This window comes from Sceloporus occidentalis, unplaced genomic scaffold (genome assembly GCF_023333645.1).
Source record: "Sceloporus occidentalis isolate IW3139 unplaced genomic scaffold, rSceOcc1.0.p SCAF_114, whole genome shotgun sequence".
Taxonomy (NCBI): domain Eukaryota; kingdom Metazoa; phylum Chordata; class Lepidosauria; order Squamata; family Phrynosomatidae; genus Sceloporus; species Sceloporus occidentalis.
The window spans coordinates 364427-381982 of record NW_028317094.1 but is presented as its reverse complement, the minus strand read 5'-3'; the positions used below and the strand labels follow the sequence as shown (position 1 = coordinate 381982).

The window sequence follows — 17556 nt, the reverse complement described above, 5'->3', positions numbered from 1 at the left end:
AGCTGCGACGCCCTCGTCACTTGCGAGGGTTGCTGGCTGTGTGGTCACTCCACCTACCAGGCAACCCTCACACATGACAAGGGTGCCTCAAAGGCTTCTAAAGGCTTCTAAAAACCAATCAAAGCAGCTAACAGTAAAAGCACTGGTGAAACACAATAACAACTTGTCATTGTTGTGTCCCAAACTCTCCCAGTTCCTCCCATCCATAATAAAATATAATTAGTTCTTAAACAATTATTAAAACAATTATTAAAAATAGGGCAGAAGCAGTTAGAGCAGTTGCTGAACAATTCAATTAATAAGAGATTGCTGGAATGCTAATCTGGAAAGAGATATGTCTTAATGAACTTTTTAAAGCTTTAAAGACTGGTGATATATCAGATCTCTTCCGGAGGCTGTTCCATAACTTGGGAGAAGGTCCTTTGTGTAACTGCAGAGAGCCTTGTTATTGATGGCTGCAGTAAGTTTTTACTAGAGGACCTCAAAGTGTGGGGCAGATTGTATGGGGGAAGGGTATCCCGTAAGTAAGATGGACCCAAGCCATGGAGGGCTTTAAAGGTTATAACCAAGACCTTGTACTGTCCCAGGAAATTAATGAGCAGCTATTATAGGTGTGATATGGACACCTCTAGATATTCCAGTGACCACTCTGGCTGCCATATTTTGGATTTGTTGAAGTTTCCGGACTAAGTGCAAGGGTAGCCCTATGTAGAGCTCATTGCGGAAGTCAAGACGTGAGGTTACCAGCACATGCATCATAGTTTTCACGTACTCAGGTTCCAGAAAGAGGTGCAGTTGGCGTATCAACCAAAGCTGATAACAGGCACTCCTTGCTGTCGCATCTATCTGAGCTGACATCTGGAGCGACAGATTCAGGAGCACCCCCAAACTGCAAACATAGTCCTTTAGGGGAAGTGCGACCACTTCCAGGACCAGTTGGAAAACCTCCATACCTGGATTAGGACCCCCAACAATCAGCAACTCCGTTTTATCTGGATTCAGTTTCAGTATGTTTTTCCCCATCCACCCCATTACTGCCCCAAGACATTCATTCAGAGGGGAGATGCCTTCCTTAGTTGACGCTGAGATATCTCTGGGTGTCATGAGGATACTGATAGCACCTGCCCCATTCCTCTGGATGATCTCTCGCAGCGGTTTCATGTAGATGTTAAACAGCACTGAAAGAAAGCATTCTTAAAGTTGTGCATAGATGGTACCTCACACCATACAACTTGCAGGCCTTACTAAGAACCCCACCTATGCTGTTGGAGAGGATGTAATACTAGAAGTACCTTCCTGCGCATGTGGTACGGTTGTCCAAATGTATATGCATTTTGGCATTCAGGAGTTAACTTAGTTTCAGAAATCAATGATCAAAAGATTGTCCCTTCTCCAGAACTTTTATTGCTTTCAGTGTTTATTAGTGAAAACAAGACATTACACAATAAAGATAGTGTGGCATTTTTGTTGGCATTGGCCAGGATTGAAATTGCCAGGGCTGGGAAAACTGGAAAGGTCAATATGACTGATTGGTGGTCTCGATTTTGGGATTTTTGGTTTATGGAAAAGCTCACTGATCAATCTAGAAAGTTGCGGGGTGACTCTTCCTCTGCCTTTTGAAGAATGATGGTTCCACTTATATCTGATCTCAACCACATTGGAGCAGAAGTGGGCCTTCCTTTGTAATAGGATTCCCTTTCGATGACTGAACTGGTGCAAAGAAGGTATCTCTGTGTTCTGAGTCCATCCCTGTTTTTATGTCATGTTGCCCTTTTACATCCCATGTGACCTTGAATTTTTGAAGCTGGTTTTTAAGGTTTAAGAAAAAAACAGCATTAGTGACAGGACGCCCCCCCGAGGAATGCCAGATTTAAGCTCCCTTTTATTGGAGCAACTGTCCCCAAGCATCTCCATCTGGAATCTGCCTGAGAGATAGGACCAGAACCACCGCAACGCATTGCCCCCGATCCCCAATTCCCAGAATCTCAAATCATTGCCCAAGCTGTCAGGGAGGGCATTATGAGGTAGGAAGGAAATTTGCATGTGGATGGTGATTGGCTGAGGGCCAAAGAGGAAGGAGGAGCCTTTGTGGGGCTCTGGAAGTCTATTCAGATTGACTGTAGACTACTGAGGTAGGAAGGAAATTTGCAAATGTGCGGTGATTGGCTGAGGCTTCTGGGAGATGAAGTCCAAAACACCTGGAATGCTGGAGTTTGAGGACCCCTGATTTAAAGCATCACAGTGAGCTGTGATAGCCCTTACAATGGGTCCTGGGGGGTGGGTATATCAGTCTGGTCCAAGATACCCCCACCTCGCTTCAATAGTCCCATTATGCTTCTCTTCCCTTGGCACTTTCACTCCTTCCTTCCTTCCTTCCTTCCTTCCTTCCTTCCTTCCTTCCTTCCTTTCACCTCCAGCCAGCCAGGCAGAGAGCTGAGCCAAGCCAGAAGCAACCCTTTCTCTCCCCCAATTTCTCCAGGTGCCAAGGAAGGCAGCAGAGGCAAGGCAGCAGTGAGAGGGGAATGGCCAGGACTGTAGATTCCCCCGAGGACAGAGGACGCCAGCCAGGAGACAGCCTTCTCCCTTAACATCCCTGGCTCCCACTGGCAGGGACGCAGTGGTGAATGGTGGGTGAGGCTGTGGGTGACACTTTAAAGGGTCCCTTCAGTCTGCCCTGGGAACAACCCTCACCCGTCCAAGGACAGACGATGCCAACTGGCTGGTACCTTTTTCCTTGTGTACTTTTATTTCATATGTTCTTGAACAGATCTGTGGTGGGACACTTGGAGGGAGATGGGCATGGGCAAGGAGAATATGATTCAGATGGCAAATTGGGGGGTGGGGAGATACCGACTGTGGATCGGCTATACAAGATGTGCATGGTGTGCTAACAGGGTGAAATGTCGTTACAGCGGAAGGAGAGATTGATGTTTGATATCTATCTTCCCTTCTATTCACCCTGCTATCCCAAAAGAGCTGGAGAGCATACCAAACCAGCCACAGAATCTTTCCCTGCTCTTGTGTAATGCCAGGTCAGTCAAAAATACAACGCAGATAGTCCAGGATCTCCTACTGGACGAAGAGGCTGACCTGGCTTGTTTCACGGAGACCTGGCTGGGTGATGATAGCTCAGCCACCTGGGCTCAGGCCTTACCAGCCGGGTTCTCCATCAGAGAGCAGGTAAGGGGACATCGCTTTGGTCCATAAAGACAATCTTGCTTTGGCCAGGATACCTATCCGTAAGATAAACCAATCGAATGTATTTGCCTCAGCTTAAACACTAGGGAAAGTCTGGGGATTATGTCTGTTTAATGTCCACCCCGTTCCTTAACAGACTCCCTAGCAGAGCTAACACAACTGGTCTCAGAACTGCTGCTGGAGTCGCCTAGGCTTTTAGTCCTGGGTGACCTCAACATCCCCCTCGAGGCTGGTTTAATGAACGTATCTGGTGTAGCTCAGGAGTCCATGGTCAGCATGACAAACATGGGCCTTTCCCAGATAGTCTCTGAGCCCACGCACTGTGCAGGTCATACTCTCGATGTGGTCTTCTGTGCGGAACAGGCACATCCGTGGGCGGAGGTAGTCAATATCTCCGCATTGTCATGGACCATGGATCATTTCCTGGTCAAGGTTGGGCTGAAGGCCACTATTTCCACCGTCGGAGTTGGAGAACCTATTAAAATGGTCCACCCTCAAAGGTTGATGGAACCCACTAGGTTCCCAGAGGCCTTAGAGGGTTTGATGGGTGGTGATGCTGGCGATTCTGTTGAAGCTCTGGTCAATACTTGGAACAACGGTCTTATTAGAGCTATAGACACTATTGTTCCCAAGCGCCCTTTCCAAACCGCTTCAAATCGCAATTCGTGGTATACTCAAGAACTCAGAATAATGAAGGGGCTGGACAACGGTTAGAGAGCGGCTGGCAGAAATATCGACTCATACCTGATAAGGGTTTTTCTTAAATCCTATGGAGTGGCAATAGATGCAGCTAAGAAGTCCTTCTACTGTGCATCTATTGTGTCTGCAAAGTCTAATCCAGCAGAGCTATTCAGGGTGGTAAGGGACGTGACTTAAATGCCCCCCCATCCTGAACTCTTTATTAGAACCTAAAAAGCCTGCTCTGATGCTTTTAATAACTACTTCGCAGACAAAATCTCTCAGATAAGAGCCAACTTGGATGCCGGCCTTACGACAGAGGCGACAGGAGAGGTATCCAGAGCCTCCGCCTATACTGTTCTTATGGATCAGTTTAAGTTAGTTAGTACAAAGGATGTGGACAAGCCCCTTGGGAGTATGAAAAAGAGGACTTGTTCTCTCGATCCTTGCCCATCTTGGCTGGCCGTTGAGGGGGGAGATACCATCAAGATGCTGCTAAAAACATTACTAATGCATCTTTCAGGGAAGATTGTCTTCCATCTTGCCTCAAAGAGGCAGTGGTTAAACCACTTCTAAAAAAACCTTCCCTTGAGTCCTTGGACAGAAACAATTGCAGGCCAGTTTCGCTCTTACCATTCTTAAGAAAGCTAATTGAGAGGGCAGTCGCTATTCAAGTCTAAGCAGTTTTGAAAGAAACGGATTTTCTAGATCCATTTCAACCCCAGTTTTAGGATGAGTTACGGAGCAGAGAAGGCCATGGTCGCCTTAGTTGATGATCTCCATCTGAGCGTCAACAGCTCTTTGAAAAGGGGAAGTGTGATCCTGCAGGTGCTCTTGGACCTCTCAGTGGCCTTCGACACCATTGACCACGGTATCTTTCTGGAACGCATGGGAGAGTTGGGTTTTGGGGTTTCCAAGCAGTCTTGGAAGAAACGGATTTTCTAGATCCATTTCAAACCGGACTTAAGGCAGGTTACGGAGTTGAGACGACCAGTGGTTCAGGTCCTAAATCTCTGGCAGATTCCAGATGCTGTCGCTTGGTGACAGTTGTTCGTCCAAGAGGGAGTCAAGTCAAGCGTCCCTCAAGGCGCAATTCTGTTCCCAGTGCTATTCAACATTTACATGAAGCTCATTCGGAGATATGGGGCGGGGAGCAGGGAGACCTTGAAACAGTAGTACATACGCTGGTCACCCTTCAGCTCGACTTCTGTAATGCACTCTACATGGGACTACCCTTGTGCCAAGTTCAGAGACTTCAATTGGTACAGAATATAGCAGCCAGGCTGGTTATGGGCTCTTCTAGAAGTGACCACATTACACGGGTTCTTAAATCCCTCCACTGGCTGCCCATTAGTTTCCGGACAAGATACAAGGTGTTGGTTCACTCTGGAACGACCTCCGGATGAGATCCGTCCTATTAACACCTTGGAAACCTTTAGAAAGGCTATTAAGATGGATCTCTTTCCAGACTAGATGAGATCTATTGACTGGCCTCTCCTTCCCCCTGACCCTTACCCTTGCCATCGTTAGTGTGATGGAAATTGCTATTGATGTATATCGTTCCTGCCCTCCCACCTCTCCTTCAGAAAATGACCCGTTTCTTGCCCGAATAAAACTTTTTTACTGTATTGTGTTATGAAAGTTTTAAATTTTCTTTATGTTTAATAGGATTTTTAAGGGTTGATTAATGTTTTTATAATTGGGAGAAGTCTTGGGGGTTTGGAATTTTAATTGTATTTCTTAAATTGTATGTTATTTTATTACTGTAATCCTCTTTGATTCCATTGAAAAAAGGTGGAATATAAATAATAATAATAATAATAATAATAATTTCATCTCTTCAAGGGGGTCAAAAGCCCTTTCAGTATGTTCCCAGAACTGGGGAGGAATGTTTCTGGGGCTGTGGGTCTCTCTGTTGGTCCTCCTCTGCAGGGTTGTTGTGAAGGAAAAGGTAAGTATGTGAGGGGGTGCCCAATCTGGATCCTGTGGATCTCTAAGCCTAGTTCCCAGGTTGACAGGGGATTGCCAGAGTTTTGAGGTCCCTCCGTCTCCCTCCTCTTGGCTTTGGTCAAGAGGATTTTGGCTCTTCTCTCCCCCCAGAGCCCCCTCCCCCAGGACTCTAAAGAACCCCCCCCAAGAAAAATGCTACTGAATCCTATCCTGTGTGATGCTTTCTATTTGGCACAAAACTCTTCCCCAAATGAGGCATCAGAAGAGAGGGGTTCTCCTCGGCCCCACTTTCCACGAGGGAGGGGGCTCCTCAAAGACCTTTTTACCTTTGGATCCCCCTCCCCTCCATGGCCATGCCTCTCTCCAAGGGTCCCACCGGCCTTCATTTCTCATAATAACTCCCCAAGTACCCGGGACCCAAGGAATCCCCCAAGGAGGGGGCAGGGAAAGAAAGAGGGATAGGAGGCCTTGCAGGACCCCTGCCTTTCTTTGGGGGGAGAAGAGGGGCCTCTCCCCTCCAGCCATTCCTCTGAATGAAAAGGGCTCTCCCCACTTCCCTCCCTCCCTAAGAAGAGACTGTGAGGGCAGCAATGGCTTCTGGGGCTGAGACTGTGCAGGCGCATATAGTCCCAAAGGCCCCTCCTCTGCTTGCACAGGGATTGCCAGGGCCTAGATGCTGCTGCTTATTCTGCTGGCGGCCTTTGTGGGAAAGGAAGGTATGCGCCGGGGTTCAGTGGCCTCCAGTTCCTTCCTTCCCTCCTTTCTTCCTTTGAGGAGACTGCAATGGAGCCCAAGGTGCAGAGCTGGACTCAGGAGGGAAAGGCAGGAAAGGAAGGCTCTGCTTTGGAAATATAGCTCTCTCTGTGTATCCTGTATGTTTGTGTCTGTGTGTCTGTGCTGTTCTTATGGCTGGGAATGGAGATGAGAACTGAGGAGAGAAGAAAGGGTCAGTTTTGGGCAAATTCAGAAATTCTGTGCATCAAAGTCCAGTGTGTTGAAACAGTAAAGAACTTTATTGAGAACACATAGAAATTTAGTGTTTAAGCCAGAACTGACCACTCCAATACAAACAATATATTAAAACCCCTAAAACCTAAAACATCACCCTCTTCCAAACCTAGCCCCCACCTCCAATTCCCACAGTCTCTGCCTCACAGGTAACAAGGCCCCCTTTTGCCATTCCCAAAAACTAGCCCTTTCTCTTAATGCCGGCCTCCAACTTTCTTAAGCCAAAATCCCACACATTGCAAAAGCTATAATTCCCATAACTATTCTAACCAGCTGCAACAAATCCCAACCTCCCATCTACCTAACCTATACCACAACCCACAATCCCCAGCCAAATTGACAACCCAAAGCAATTATCTATACTATTGGCAATTAAAACCTAAACGTAACAAAATCCAACTTGAAAACATAGAGACATATTGACAGACAAATTTTACAAATAAGATCACAAGGGCCTTTTCTTTGCAATGCTGGATTGAAAATATATATTTTTTGCATTCGTTATTGACAAATATAATGTTAGGATTTCTGTGGCTTCTCTCCTCTGTGGACTCTCTGATGTGCCACTAGGTGTGACTTCTGAGAAAAACATTTCCCACAATGCTGGCATTTGTATGGCTTCTCTCCTGTGTGGACTCTCTGATGTTTCACTAGGTTTGACTTCTGAGAAAAACCTTTCCCACAATGCTGGCATTTGTATGGCTTCTCTTCTGTGTGGACTCTCTGATGTGTCACTAGGTCTGACTTCTGAGAAAAACATTTCCCACAATGCTGGCATTTGTATGGCTTCTCTCCTGTGTGGATTCTTTGATGTCTCACTAGGTATGACTTCTGAGAAAAACATTTCACACAACGCTGGCATTTGTATGGCTTCTCTCCTGTGTGGACTCCCTGATGTATCATTAGGATTGACCTCCGAGAAAAACATTTCACACAACGCTGGCATTTGTATGGCTTCTCTCCTGTGTGGACTTTCTGATGTGTCACTAGGTGTGACTTCTGAGAAAGACATTTCCCACAACGCTGGCATTTGTATGGCTTCTCTCCAGTGTGGACTCTCTGATGTTTCACTAGGTATGACTTCCAAGGAAAACATTTCCCACAATGCTGGCATTTGTATGGCTTCTCTCCTGTGTGGATTCTCTGATGTATCATTAGGATTGACTTCTGAGAAAAACATTTCCCACAACGCTGGCATTTGTATGGCTTCTCTCCTGTGTGGACTCTCTGATGTATCATTAGGATTGACTTCTGAGAAAAACATTTCCCACAATGCTGGCATTTGTATGGCTTCTCTCCTGTGTGGACTCTCTGATGTATCATTAGGATTGACTTCTGAGAAAAACATTTCCCACAACGCTGGCATTTGTATGGCTTCTCTCCTGTGTGGACTCTCTGATGTATCATTAGGATTGACTTCTGAGAAAAACATTTCCCACAACGCTGGCATTTGTATGGCTTCTCTCCTGTGTGGACTCTCTGATGTATCATTAGGATTGACTTCCGAGAAAAACATTTCACACAACGCTGGCATTTGTAAGGCTTCTGCCCGGTGTGGACTCTCTGATGTATGACAAGGACTGACTGGAAAGGAAAACATTTCCCACAATGCTGGCATTTGTATGACTTCTCTCCTGTGTGGACTCTCTCATGACTCAAATGTTTTTCTGTAAAGAAGGACAATTACAGATGAGACTGAAAATCAGACTTAACAAAGGAGGGTGTTACCATATGATTTAGCCCTCATTAATCCCGCCTTCTTAGAGATTAAATTAATAAAGTTGCTGTGAGTAACCCAAGCATGACCCTGCTGCTTATGCCTCTAAATCCATTGAATGGTTGCATTCCTACTCATAGGAGCTAGCAAAGAAGAGACTGTATGGGGACTGCCTTGAGGGAATCAGTGGAAGAAGATAGTCAAAGGACTGTTGAAAAAAAATATTTAATTAAACATGTGCAAAAATACTTTGATTGACAGGTGGCATCATATCCTGTGAGATGGCCATAGACTGCTGAGTCGGAGCACATGGCATATGCAAGCTAACTGCAGAGGATGTTTCATGCTATGTGGCACCAGGAGATGACTCACAACCAATACAGTATGCAGCTCACATGAGGATTGGAGTGGATTGGATCTGAGTTGTGTGAGCAAGAGATGGTGAAGTTGATGGAAGTTGGAGAGGAGAGCTTGCAAATATTTGTATTATTTTGCAACTCAAGATAGAGAACCTCCAAGGATTTCAATGAAATCGACTGTGTTTGTGACTTATTTTTAAGTGTGAAAAGTGGTCAGTGCATTGCAAATGCCTATATCTGGATATTTGCTTCCGTACTCTGCTATGATATTTTTGAGCTGTATTTGGTGCATCACCCTCAGACTGTAGTGTACATTGGCTTGTGAACGCCATCAAAATTCAGAGCCAACAAGAATCTGAGAGGTGGTGAGCTAATCCCTTTTGTCTGAGGTATTTGCATCAAACACCCATTGCATTCAGTTCATTTCACACCATTCTTCCCCCACAAAGGAAATATTCTAAAGTGATATAAACCTTTCTGAACCCACAGTTTCTGCTCACAAGCAGAAACCAATTTCAGTATAACTATCAGCCCCGACTTGCTGTTCTTCGGTGTCAGTCCAGTTACAGATAGACACTCTGTTTGTTTTCATGGCTAAACACCTCAATGCACTCACCAACCCCAATTGTCGCAGGAACTACTGACCTCTCCTTAATTCAAATCCTCAACAGTTGGAATAAAGATCTGGATAGATAACGTATCACCATTATCAAAGCCTTACATCTATTCACCACTCCACCTTTGTAACCTAGTTCTTGCGTGTGTGCGTGAACACTTATATGTATGTTTCTGTGTGTTTTGCTTTCCCCCTAAATAAAACACAAAAACCTATTTCAAATCCCACTGAAGATCTGTTTGATTCAGGAACTGCTATAGATTGGCTGAGTCCAGAGGTCACTATTGCCCCAGTAAAACTATTTCGCTCTATTGAGCTAAGTACCAAACTCCCCTAAAAGCATAGCACTTGCGTCCCACAACATTCCAGAATTGGCAGTTTAGGATTGGATATTTAGAAACCTTACAAAGTGGAGAACAATAGTGCCTCACTAAAACTAGAAATTTCACGATTCCGCAGGAAGTTGTTATGACAATTAAATTACGTGTGAAAGGGAACTAGGAATCGTAGTACAGCACAAGTTGAACATGTGTCAACAGTGTGATGCAGCAGCTAAAAAGGCCAATGTGATCCTAGACTGTATCAATAGGAGTATAGTGTCAGGATCAAGGGAAGTAATAGTGTCACTCTATTCTGTTTTGGTCAGGGCTCACTTGCAATAATCCTGTGTCCAGTTCTGGGCACCACAATTCAAACAGATGTTGAGAAGCTGGAGCATGTCCAGAGGAAGGAAACCAAAATGGTGAATGGTCTGGAAACCATGCTCTCTGAGGAATGACTTAGGGAGCTGGGTATGTTTAGCTTTGAGAAGAGAAGAGTGGATATGACAGCCCTGTTCAAATATTTGAAGAGATGTCATATTCAGGATGGAGCAGGCTTGCTTTCTGCTACTCCAGAGAAAAGGACATGGAATAATGGATGCAAGCCAGAGGGACAAGAGATTCCACTTAAACTTTAGGAGGAACTTCCTGACAGTAAGAGCTCTTCAACAGTGGAATATACTCCCTCAGAGTTTGGTGGAGTCTCTTTCTTTGGAGGTCTTTAAACAGAGGCTGGATAGCCATCTCTTGGGGATGCTTTGAATGTCTATTCCTGCATGGCAGAAGATTGAACCGGATGGTCCTTGTGGTCTATTTCAACTCTTTGATTCTATCATTCTAAAGGGGAATCATATTGCTCTGACAGTAGATTATGAATGGGCCCTCAGTCTTCACAGGAAGGGCAATGGATTCAGGTTCCTTACCCACAAAGGCCACATTCTCATAATTTTCTATCATAACGGAACTGTACATAAGTTTCTGCTTCTTTGTCAATAGTTTCCATTCCTCCTCGGTGAAATATATCGCCACATCCGCAAAGGTCACCTGCAACACAAAATAGCCCTCATCCAGAGAGTGACTAAACAAAAGCGGAGGAAAACACATGGTGCATTGCAAATATTATTTCATCACTTCAGAATTCAGTCCAGGAAATAAACTTTAAATTCTGCAAGCAAGCAAAAAGCTACAGCATTTGAGATCCAGTTTGTCTTGAATCCTTTCAGTATAATATACAATATAATAAAGAATATAATTTAGGCCATTTCTGAGATACTATTGATTGATTAGGATACTGACTATCCCAACATGTATAGTACATTTAGTCACCAATGAATTATAGTGCATTTAGCCATATCTCACCTAATTTCAGAGGCAAATTTCATTTTTAAAAAACAGTTCTGGGGAGTACTCATGGCTTGAGGGCCACTGGGCCCACCTTCAATTTAGGTCCAGAGATATTCTTCTATAGCCCCCAGCATTTCACAGATGGGGAAAGGAAGGCACATGTGCACAAGCAACACCAGAATGGGATCAAGATGGCCAATGAAGATCACACAAGCGAGGAAGGGTACAGTAGTTTGCTTGTGCCTCCGACTCCTGGCAAGGGCTAGACCGTGCCACCTTTTCACCTCCCCTCTCCCCTCTTTTGAGTTGATGGGATGCACACTATTTTGAACTTGTAACACATTTTGCAGCAACTGAACTGACCTGCGAAGAAGGGGGAAAGTGGGAGGAGCAGAGAGAAATAGGACATTTTCAAAGCCCCTGAAAAAATGAGGTGACAGAGGATTACCCAGGACTCTCTAGGCCAAACTGGGACAGTATGTTCTCCACTTGCTTTCATGAGCCGGTCCAGACACAGATGAAATGAATAGTCAGGATGGCAACTTACCAAAGAGCTGTTGTTCCTGGGCAGCCTCATTCTGTTGGAGCCCAACTCCCTCTGCTTGGCCTCTCTGTCGGCCATCAGGTGGCAGGGCTCCTGGTGGCCCTGCACTTGGTCACTTCCAGCAAGAGAGGCCCCAAAGCCGTGTACAAGGAGGCCGAGATGAAGTTCCTGAGAAAAGGGACCAGGGTTAGGATTGGCTTTGCAAGAAACCGTGCAGCACTCAAAGAGACAGAGACCAGCATCCTGCTGGTGACATACGCAGGTGACATATGCCTCTTTTGGGCCGATGCAGAGGTGGGCATCCCCTTCCTCCCTCTGCTCCAAACAAAGCCCCTTGGACCTAGCATAGATTCACTGCAGCTCCCATACACAACAGATACTCCATGCCTTCTTAGAGTGGTGGGGGATTAGAGGATGGGGAATTGGAGAGGGCCCTGGTTATGTCCCTGTAGCTAGATGTGAAATGAGTGCATCATAAATAAATAAATAAATAAATAATCAATCTGCTGAAACCTTCGGAGGTCCCCAGAGCTTTTCCTCAGCATCAGGCCCTTTCCCAAGAAGGCTGCATCCACACTATAGAAATAAAGTACTTTGACACCGCTTAAACCTCTCAGTGCTATGGAATCCTGGGATTTTACCTTTGGGCCACTTAGCCTTCTGTGACAGATAGCTGATGCCACAATGAACTACAAATCCCAGGATTCCATAGGATGGAGCTAAGAGAGTTAATGCGGTTTCGAAGTGGATTATTTCTGCAGTGTAGATACAGTGTGAGTCGGTTTTAAAAGGATAGAAAGCACCCAATTCTTCTTTTTACCCTCCTAATAATGGTTTTCCTTTTAAAAATAAGTAATTTGTTTTAGTGCCTAATCCTTATTTTTGTTGTTATTTGTTTGTATGTTTGTTTGTTTCATTCGTGGCAATATGAGTTATTCTGGTCTGCCTCGTTCCTTCTTGTCTGAAAATCTATTAATAAGGAAACTGGGGAGACTTTTAAAACCTCCCAAAGGAGTCACTTTTGGCCTTTTTGGGGGACTAGCCTCCTCTTAGAAGCCAAAGCCCAATGTTTGTGAAGAAGAAGAATAAGGCTTGCATTACAACTATCCTCCCCATTTCTGATCCCTTTTAAAACCCATGTTCCCCAGAAGGAGCAGAGCTGTGTAATAAGAAAACCCTCTTAGAAAAGAGACACAAAGAGACAGACTTCCTTCCTTTTGGCCCAAGGAGCCTGGCCTCCTTCTGACTCTGGAGCCTCAGGAGAGAAAGAGATTCCTCTGTTCAACTAAGGCTCAGAGAAGGTTCCGGAACATTGTTCCCAACAGTCACAAACAGTACAGAACACAAAATGGCTGCCGAACACAAAATAGCCTGGGCAGTTGCTTGGCAGTTGGAGGCCTCAGCACACCAGTGAAGCCTACCGCTTCCAGGCCTTGTCCCTCTGCTTCCGCTCTACTCCACACACTCTTTCTTTCTTTCTTTCTTTGTTTTCTCTCTCCTTCCTCCTTGTCTCTCTCTGTCCCTTTCTCACTCTCTGCTCCTCACTCTCTCTTCCCCACACAGAGCTAAATAGAGAGGCAGAAGCTCCTCCCCTTCTTCATTCTGGCCAATGGGGGCAGAGGAGCTGGAAGACCCCGCCCCCTGCCCCACCCTCACAGGCTCCTCCTGCAGTTAATATGGGACAAGGCAGGAGTGACTGAGGGACCCTGGAGCCCCAGCCACACAGACACTGGCCAAAGGCACACGTTCCCAGAGCCTAAGCCCCATGAAATGGCAGCCCTATGCAGGGCAGGACCCTCCTCTCTCTGGCCATGTGGATGCTGGGAGATCCAGTCCAGGGAATGCACTCTAAATCCCATTGCCAAGAGAAAGGGCTACTACTACTGTCCGATGTCTCACTAGGTGTCAGAACCTGTTATTAAGATCAGTTATAAGGTTATATCTTTTCAGTTCATGTACATTCACTTGATTTTAAAACCTCCCAAAGGATCTACTTTTGGCGTACTTTGGGGGACAATCATCGTCTCAGTGGCCCTCCTATTAGAGACCCCTCCTCTTTTGACCCAAATCCTTTATGAGGCCAAAAACCCCTTTGTTAGGAAGCGAACACCAAATATCTCAGGAAGGCTCTATATCTGTGAGGTTTGGAATCCTCTGATCAATGGCCCACAAACAAACTTATACCAAAAGTAGAAAGTCTATTGTAAGAGCATTGCAGTAGTGATCTGTAACACTTTTTTGCAGAGTCTGACGCTTCAGAGAAAAATGTACACTTTTAAAATTATTATTATTATTATTAACCTTTATTTATAAAGCGCTGTAAATTTACACAGCGTTGTACATACAAAAATGCCCCCCCTGCTAGTTCCCCACCCCAGACACACTTAGCCAGGTCCCCATCACAACCCAGCCTCACTCAAGACAGTTGCAACATTGCCAACTAGTTATCTAAAACAACACTCCAAAGCAGTTAATAGGGCCCCACTTAGAAACTAACACCAACTTTAATATTCTTCTCATATACTCTCCACCCCCCACCCACCCAACATCTTAGCTAACAGAACAATATAGATCAGATATCTCAAAACATACATGAAGTGATTATATAGCAACTGAATATATACAGCATTATAACTGATCTCAATAACAGGTTCTGACAATATCTCCCAAGGCCCCCTCCCTCCAGGACCCCCTTCCACTCTTCCCTCAGTCTCTCTCTCTCCTCTGAAGGCCTCAAACTGCCAACTGCCAAGAGCTCAGGCAGAGGCAGCCATTTTGTGTTCCAGTGGCCATTTTGTGTTCTGGGGGCCATTTTGTGCTGTTTGTGACTATGGAGAATCTTCCACAACCTTCTCTGAGGCCCCAGTTGAACAGAAGTACTCTTTCTCTCCTGAGGCTCCAGAGAGAGAAGGAGGCCAGGCTCCTTGGGTCAAAAGGAAGGAAGTGTGTCTCTTTGTGTGTCTAGTCCTCCCCTTTCTTGGGAGTCTCTGTGGGACGCTATTTTATTACTGTAATCCTCTTTGATTCCATTGAAAAAAGGTGGAATATAAATAATAATAATAATAATAATAATAATAATTTCATCTCTTCAAGGGGGTCAAAAGCCCTTTCAGTATGCTCCCAGAACTGGAGATGAATGTTTCTGGGGCTGTGGGTCTCTCTGTTGGTCCTCCTTTGCAGGGTTGTTGTGAAGTATGTGAGGGAGGATGCCCAATCTGGATCCTGTGGGTCTCTAAGCCTAGTTCCCAGGTTGACAAGGGATTGCCAGAGTTTTGAGGTCCCTCCGTCTCCCTCCTCTTGGCTTTGGCCAAGAGGATTTTGGATCTTCTCTCCCCCCCAGAGCCCCCTCCCCAGGACTCCAGAGAAAACACCCCCCCCCCAAATGCTATTGAATCCTATGCTGTGTAATGCTCTTTATTTGGCACAAAACTCTTCCCGAAATGAGGCATCAGAAGAGAGGGGTTCTCCTCGGCCCCACTTTCCACGAGGGAGGGGGCTCCTCAAAGACCTTTTTCCCTTTGGATACCCCTCCCCTCCATGGCCATGCCTCTCTCCAAGGGTCCCACCGGCCTTCATTTATCATAACAACTCCCCAAGTACCCGGGACCCAAGGAATCCCCCAAGGAGGGGGCAGGGAAGGAAAGAGGGATAGGAGGCCTTGCAAGACCCCTGCCTTTCTTTGTGGGGAGAAGAGGGGCCTCTCCCCTCCAGCCATTCCTCTGAATGAAAAGGGCTCTCCCCATTTCCCTCCCTCCCTCAGAACAGACTGTGAGGGCAGAAATGGCTTGCGGGGCTGAGACTGTGCAGGCGCATATAGTCCCAAAGGCCCCTCCTCTGTATGCACAGGGATTGCCAGGGCCTAGATGCTGCTGCTTATTCCGCTGGCGGCGTTTGTGGGAAAGGAAGTTATGCGCCGGGGTTCAGTGGCCTCCCCTTCCTTCCCTGCTTTCTTCCTTTGAGGAGACCGCAATGGAGGCCAAGGTGCAGAGCTGGACTCAAGAGGGAAAGGCAGGAAAGGAAGGCTCTGCTTTGGCAATATAGCTCTTTCTGTGTATCCTGTATGTTTGTGTCTGTGTGTCTGTGCTGTTCTTATGGCTGGGAATGGAGTTGAGAACTGAGGAGAGTAGAAAGGGTCAGTTTTGGGCAAATTCGGAAATTTTCTGCATCAAAGTCCAGTGTGTTGAAACAGTAAAGAACTTTATTGAGAAGACATAGAAATTCAGTGTTTAACCCAGAACTGACCACTCCAATACAAACAATATATTAAAACCCCTAAAACCTAAAACATCACCCTCTTCCAAACCTAGCCCCCACTTTCAATTCCCACAGTCGATGCCCCACAGGTAACAAGGCCCCCTTTTGCCATTCCCAGAAACTAGCCCTTTCTGTTAATACCTGCCCCCAACTTTCTTAAGCCAAAATCCCACACATTGCAAAAGTTATAATTCCCATAACTATTCTAACCAGCTGCAACAAATCCCAACCTCCCATCTACCTAACCTATACCACAACCCACAATCCCCAGCCAAATTGACAACCCAAAGCAATTATCTATACTATTGGCAATTAAAACCTAAACTTAACAAAATCCAACTTGAAAACATAGAGACATATTGACAGAGAAATTTTACAAATAAGATCACAAGGGCCTTTTCTTTGCAATGCTGGATTGAAAATAGATATTTTTTGCATTCGTTATTTCAGAGAGTCCACACAGGAGCGAAGCCATACAAATGCCAGCATTGTGAGAAATGTTTTACTTCAAAGTCACACCAAGTGAGACATCAAAGAATCCACACAGGAGAGAAGCCATACAAATGCCAGCATTGTGAGAAATGTTTTACTTCAAAGTCACACCAAGTGAGACATCAAAGAATCCACACAGGAGAGAAGCCATACAAATGCCAGCATTGTGGGAAATGTGTTTCTCAGAAGTCAGACCTAGTGAAACATCAGAGAGTCCACACAGGAGAGAAACCATACAAATGCCAGCATTCTGAGAAATGTTTTACTTCAAAGTCACACCTAGTGACACATCAGAGAGCCCACACAAGAGAGAAGCCATACAAATGCCAGCATTGTGAGAAATGTTTTACTTCAAAGTCACACCAAGTGAGACATCAAAGAATCCACACTGGACAGAAGCCATAAAAATGCCAGCAGTGAACTAACATTATTTTTGTCAATAAGGAATACAAAAAATATATTTGCAGTCCTGCTGTGCTAAGAAAAGGCCCTTGTGATTTTGTTTTTCTGTCCATATGTCTGTTTATGTTTTAAAATTGTATTTTGTTAGATTTAGGTTTTAATTGCTAATAGGATAGATAATTGTTTCGGGTTGTAACTTTGGCTGGGGATTGTGGTTCGTGGTATAAGTTAGCTAAATGGGGGGCTGGGATTTGTTGCAGTTGGTTAGAATAGTTTTGGGAATGATAGCGTTTGGAATTTGTGGGATGTTGCCTGAAGAAAGTGGAGGCTGATATTAACAGGAAGGTGGCTAGTTTCTGGGAATGGCAAAGGGGGGCTTGTTACCTGTGGGGCCTAGACTGTGGGAATTGAAGGTGGGGGGCTAGGTTTTAAGAGGGTGGAGTTTTAGGTTTGGGGGTTTTAATGTATTGTTTGGATTGGAGTGGGCAGTTCTGACGTAAACGCTGAATTTCTGACTATGTGTTCTCAATAAAATTCTTTGTTGTTTCAACAGACTGGACTCATTGGTGTACAGAAGTTCTGCATTTGCCCAAAATTTACCCTTTCTTCTCTCCTCAGCCATCATCTCCATTCCCAGCTGTAAGAACAGCAGAGGCAAACACACATACATTTAT

The 17556-nt window shown here is 45.3% G+C and overlaps 1 protein-coding gene and 1 pseudogene across 1 annotated transcript; both read right to left on the bottom strand.

The window, feature by feature from the left end:
* Positions 1–17556, bottom strand: part of LOC149282427 (uncharacterized) — a 179170-nt pseudogene that overhangs the window by 28839 nt on the left and 132775 nt on the right.
* On the bottom strand, positions 7099–8241 carry LOC149282432 (uncharacterized). Its single transcript, XM_089498199.1, has one exon. It carries the CDS (start codon positions 8239–8241, stop codon positions 7354–7356), a length of 888 nt encoding a protein of 295 aa, XP_089354325.1. The 3' UTR covers positions 7099–7353.

Bases quoted from the DNA above. Each gene is read 5' to 3' on its own strand.
- LOC149282432 (XM_089498199.1), bottom strand. From the start codon at position 8,241: ATGATACATCAGAGAGTCCACACAGGAGAGAAGCCATACAAATGCCAG.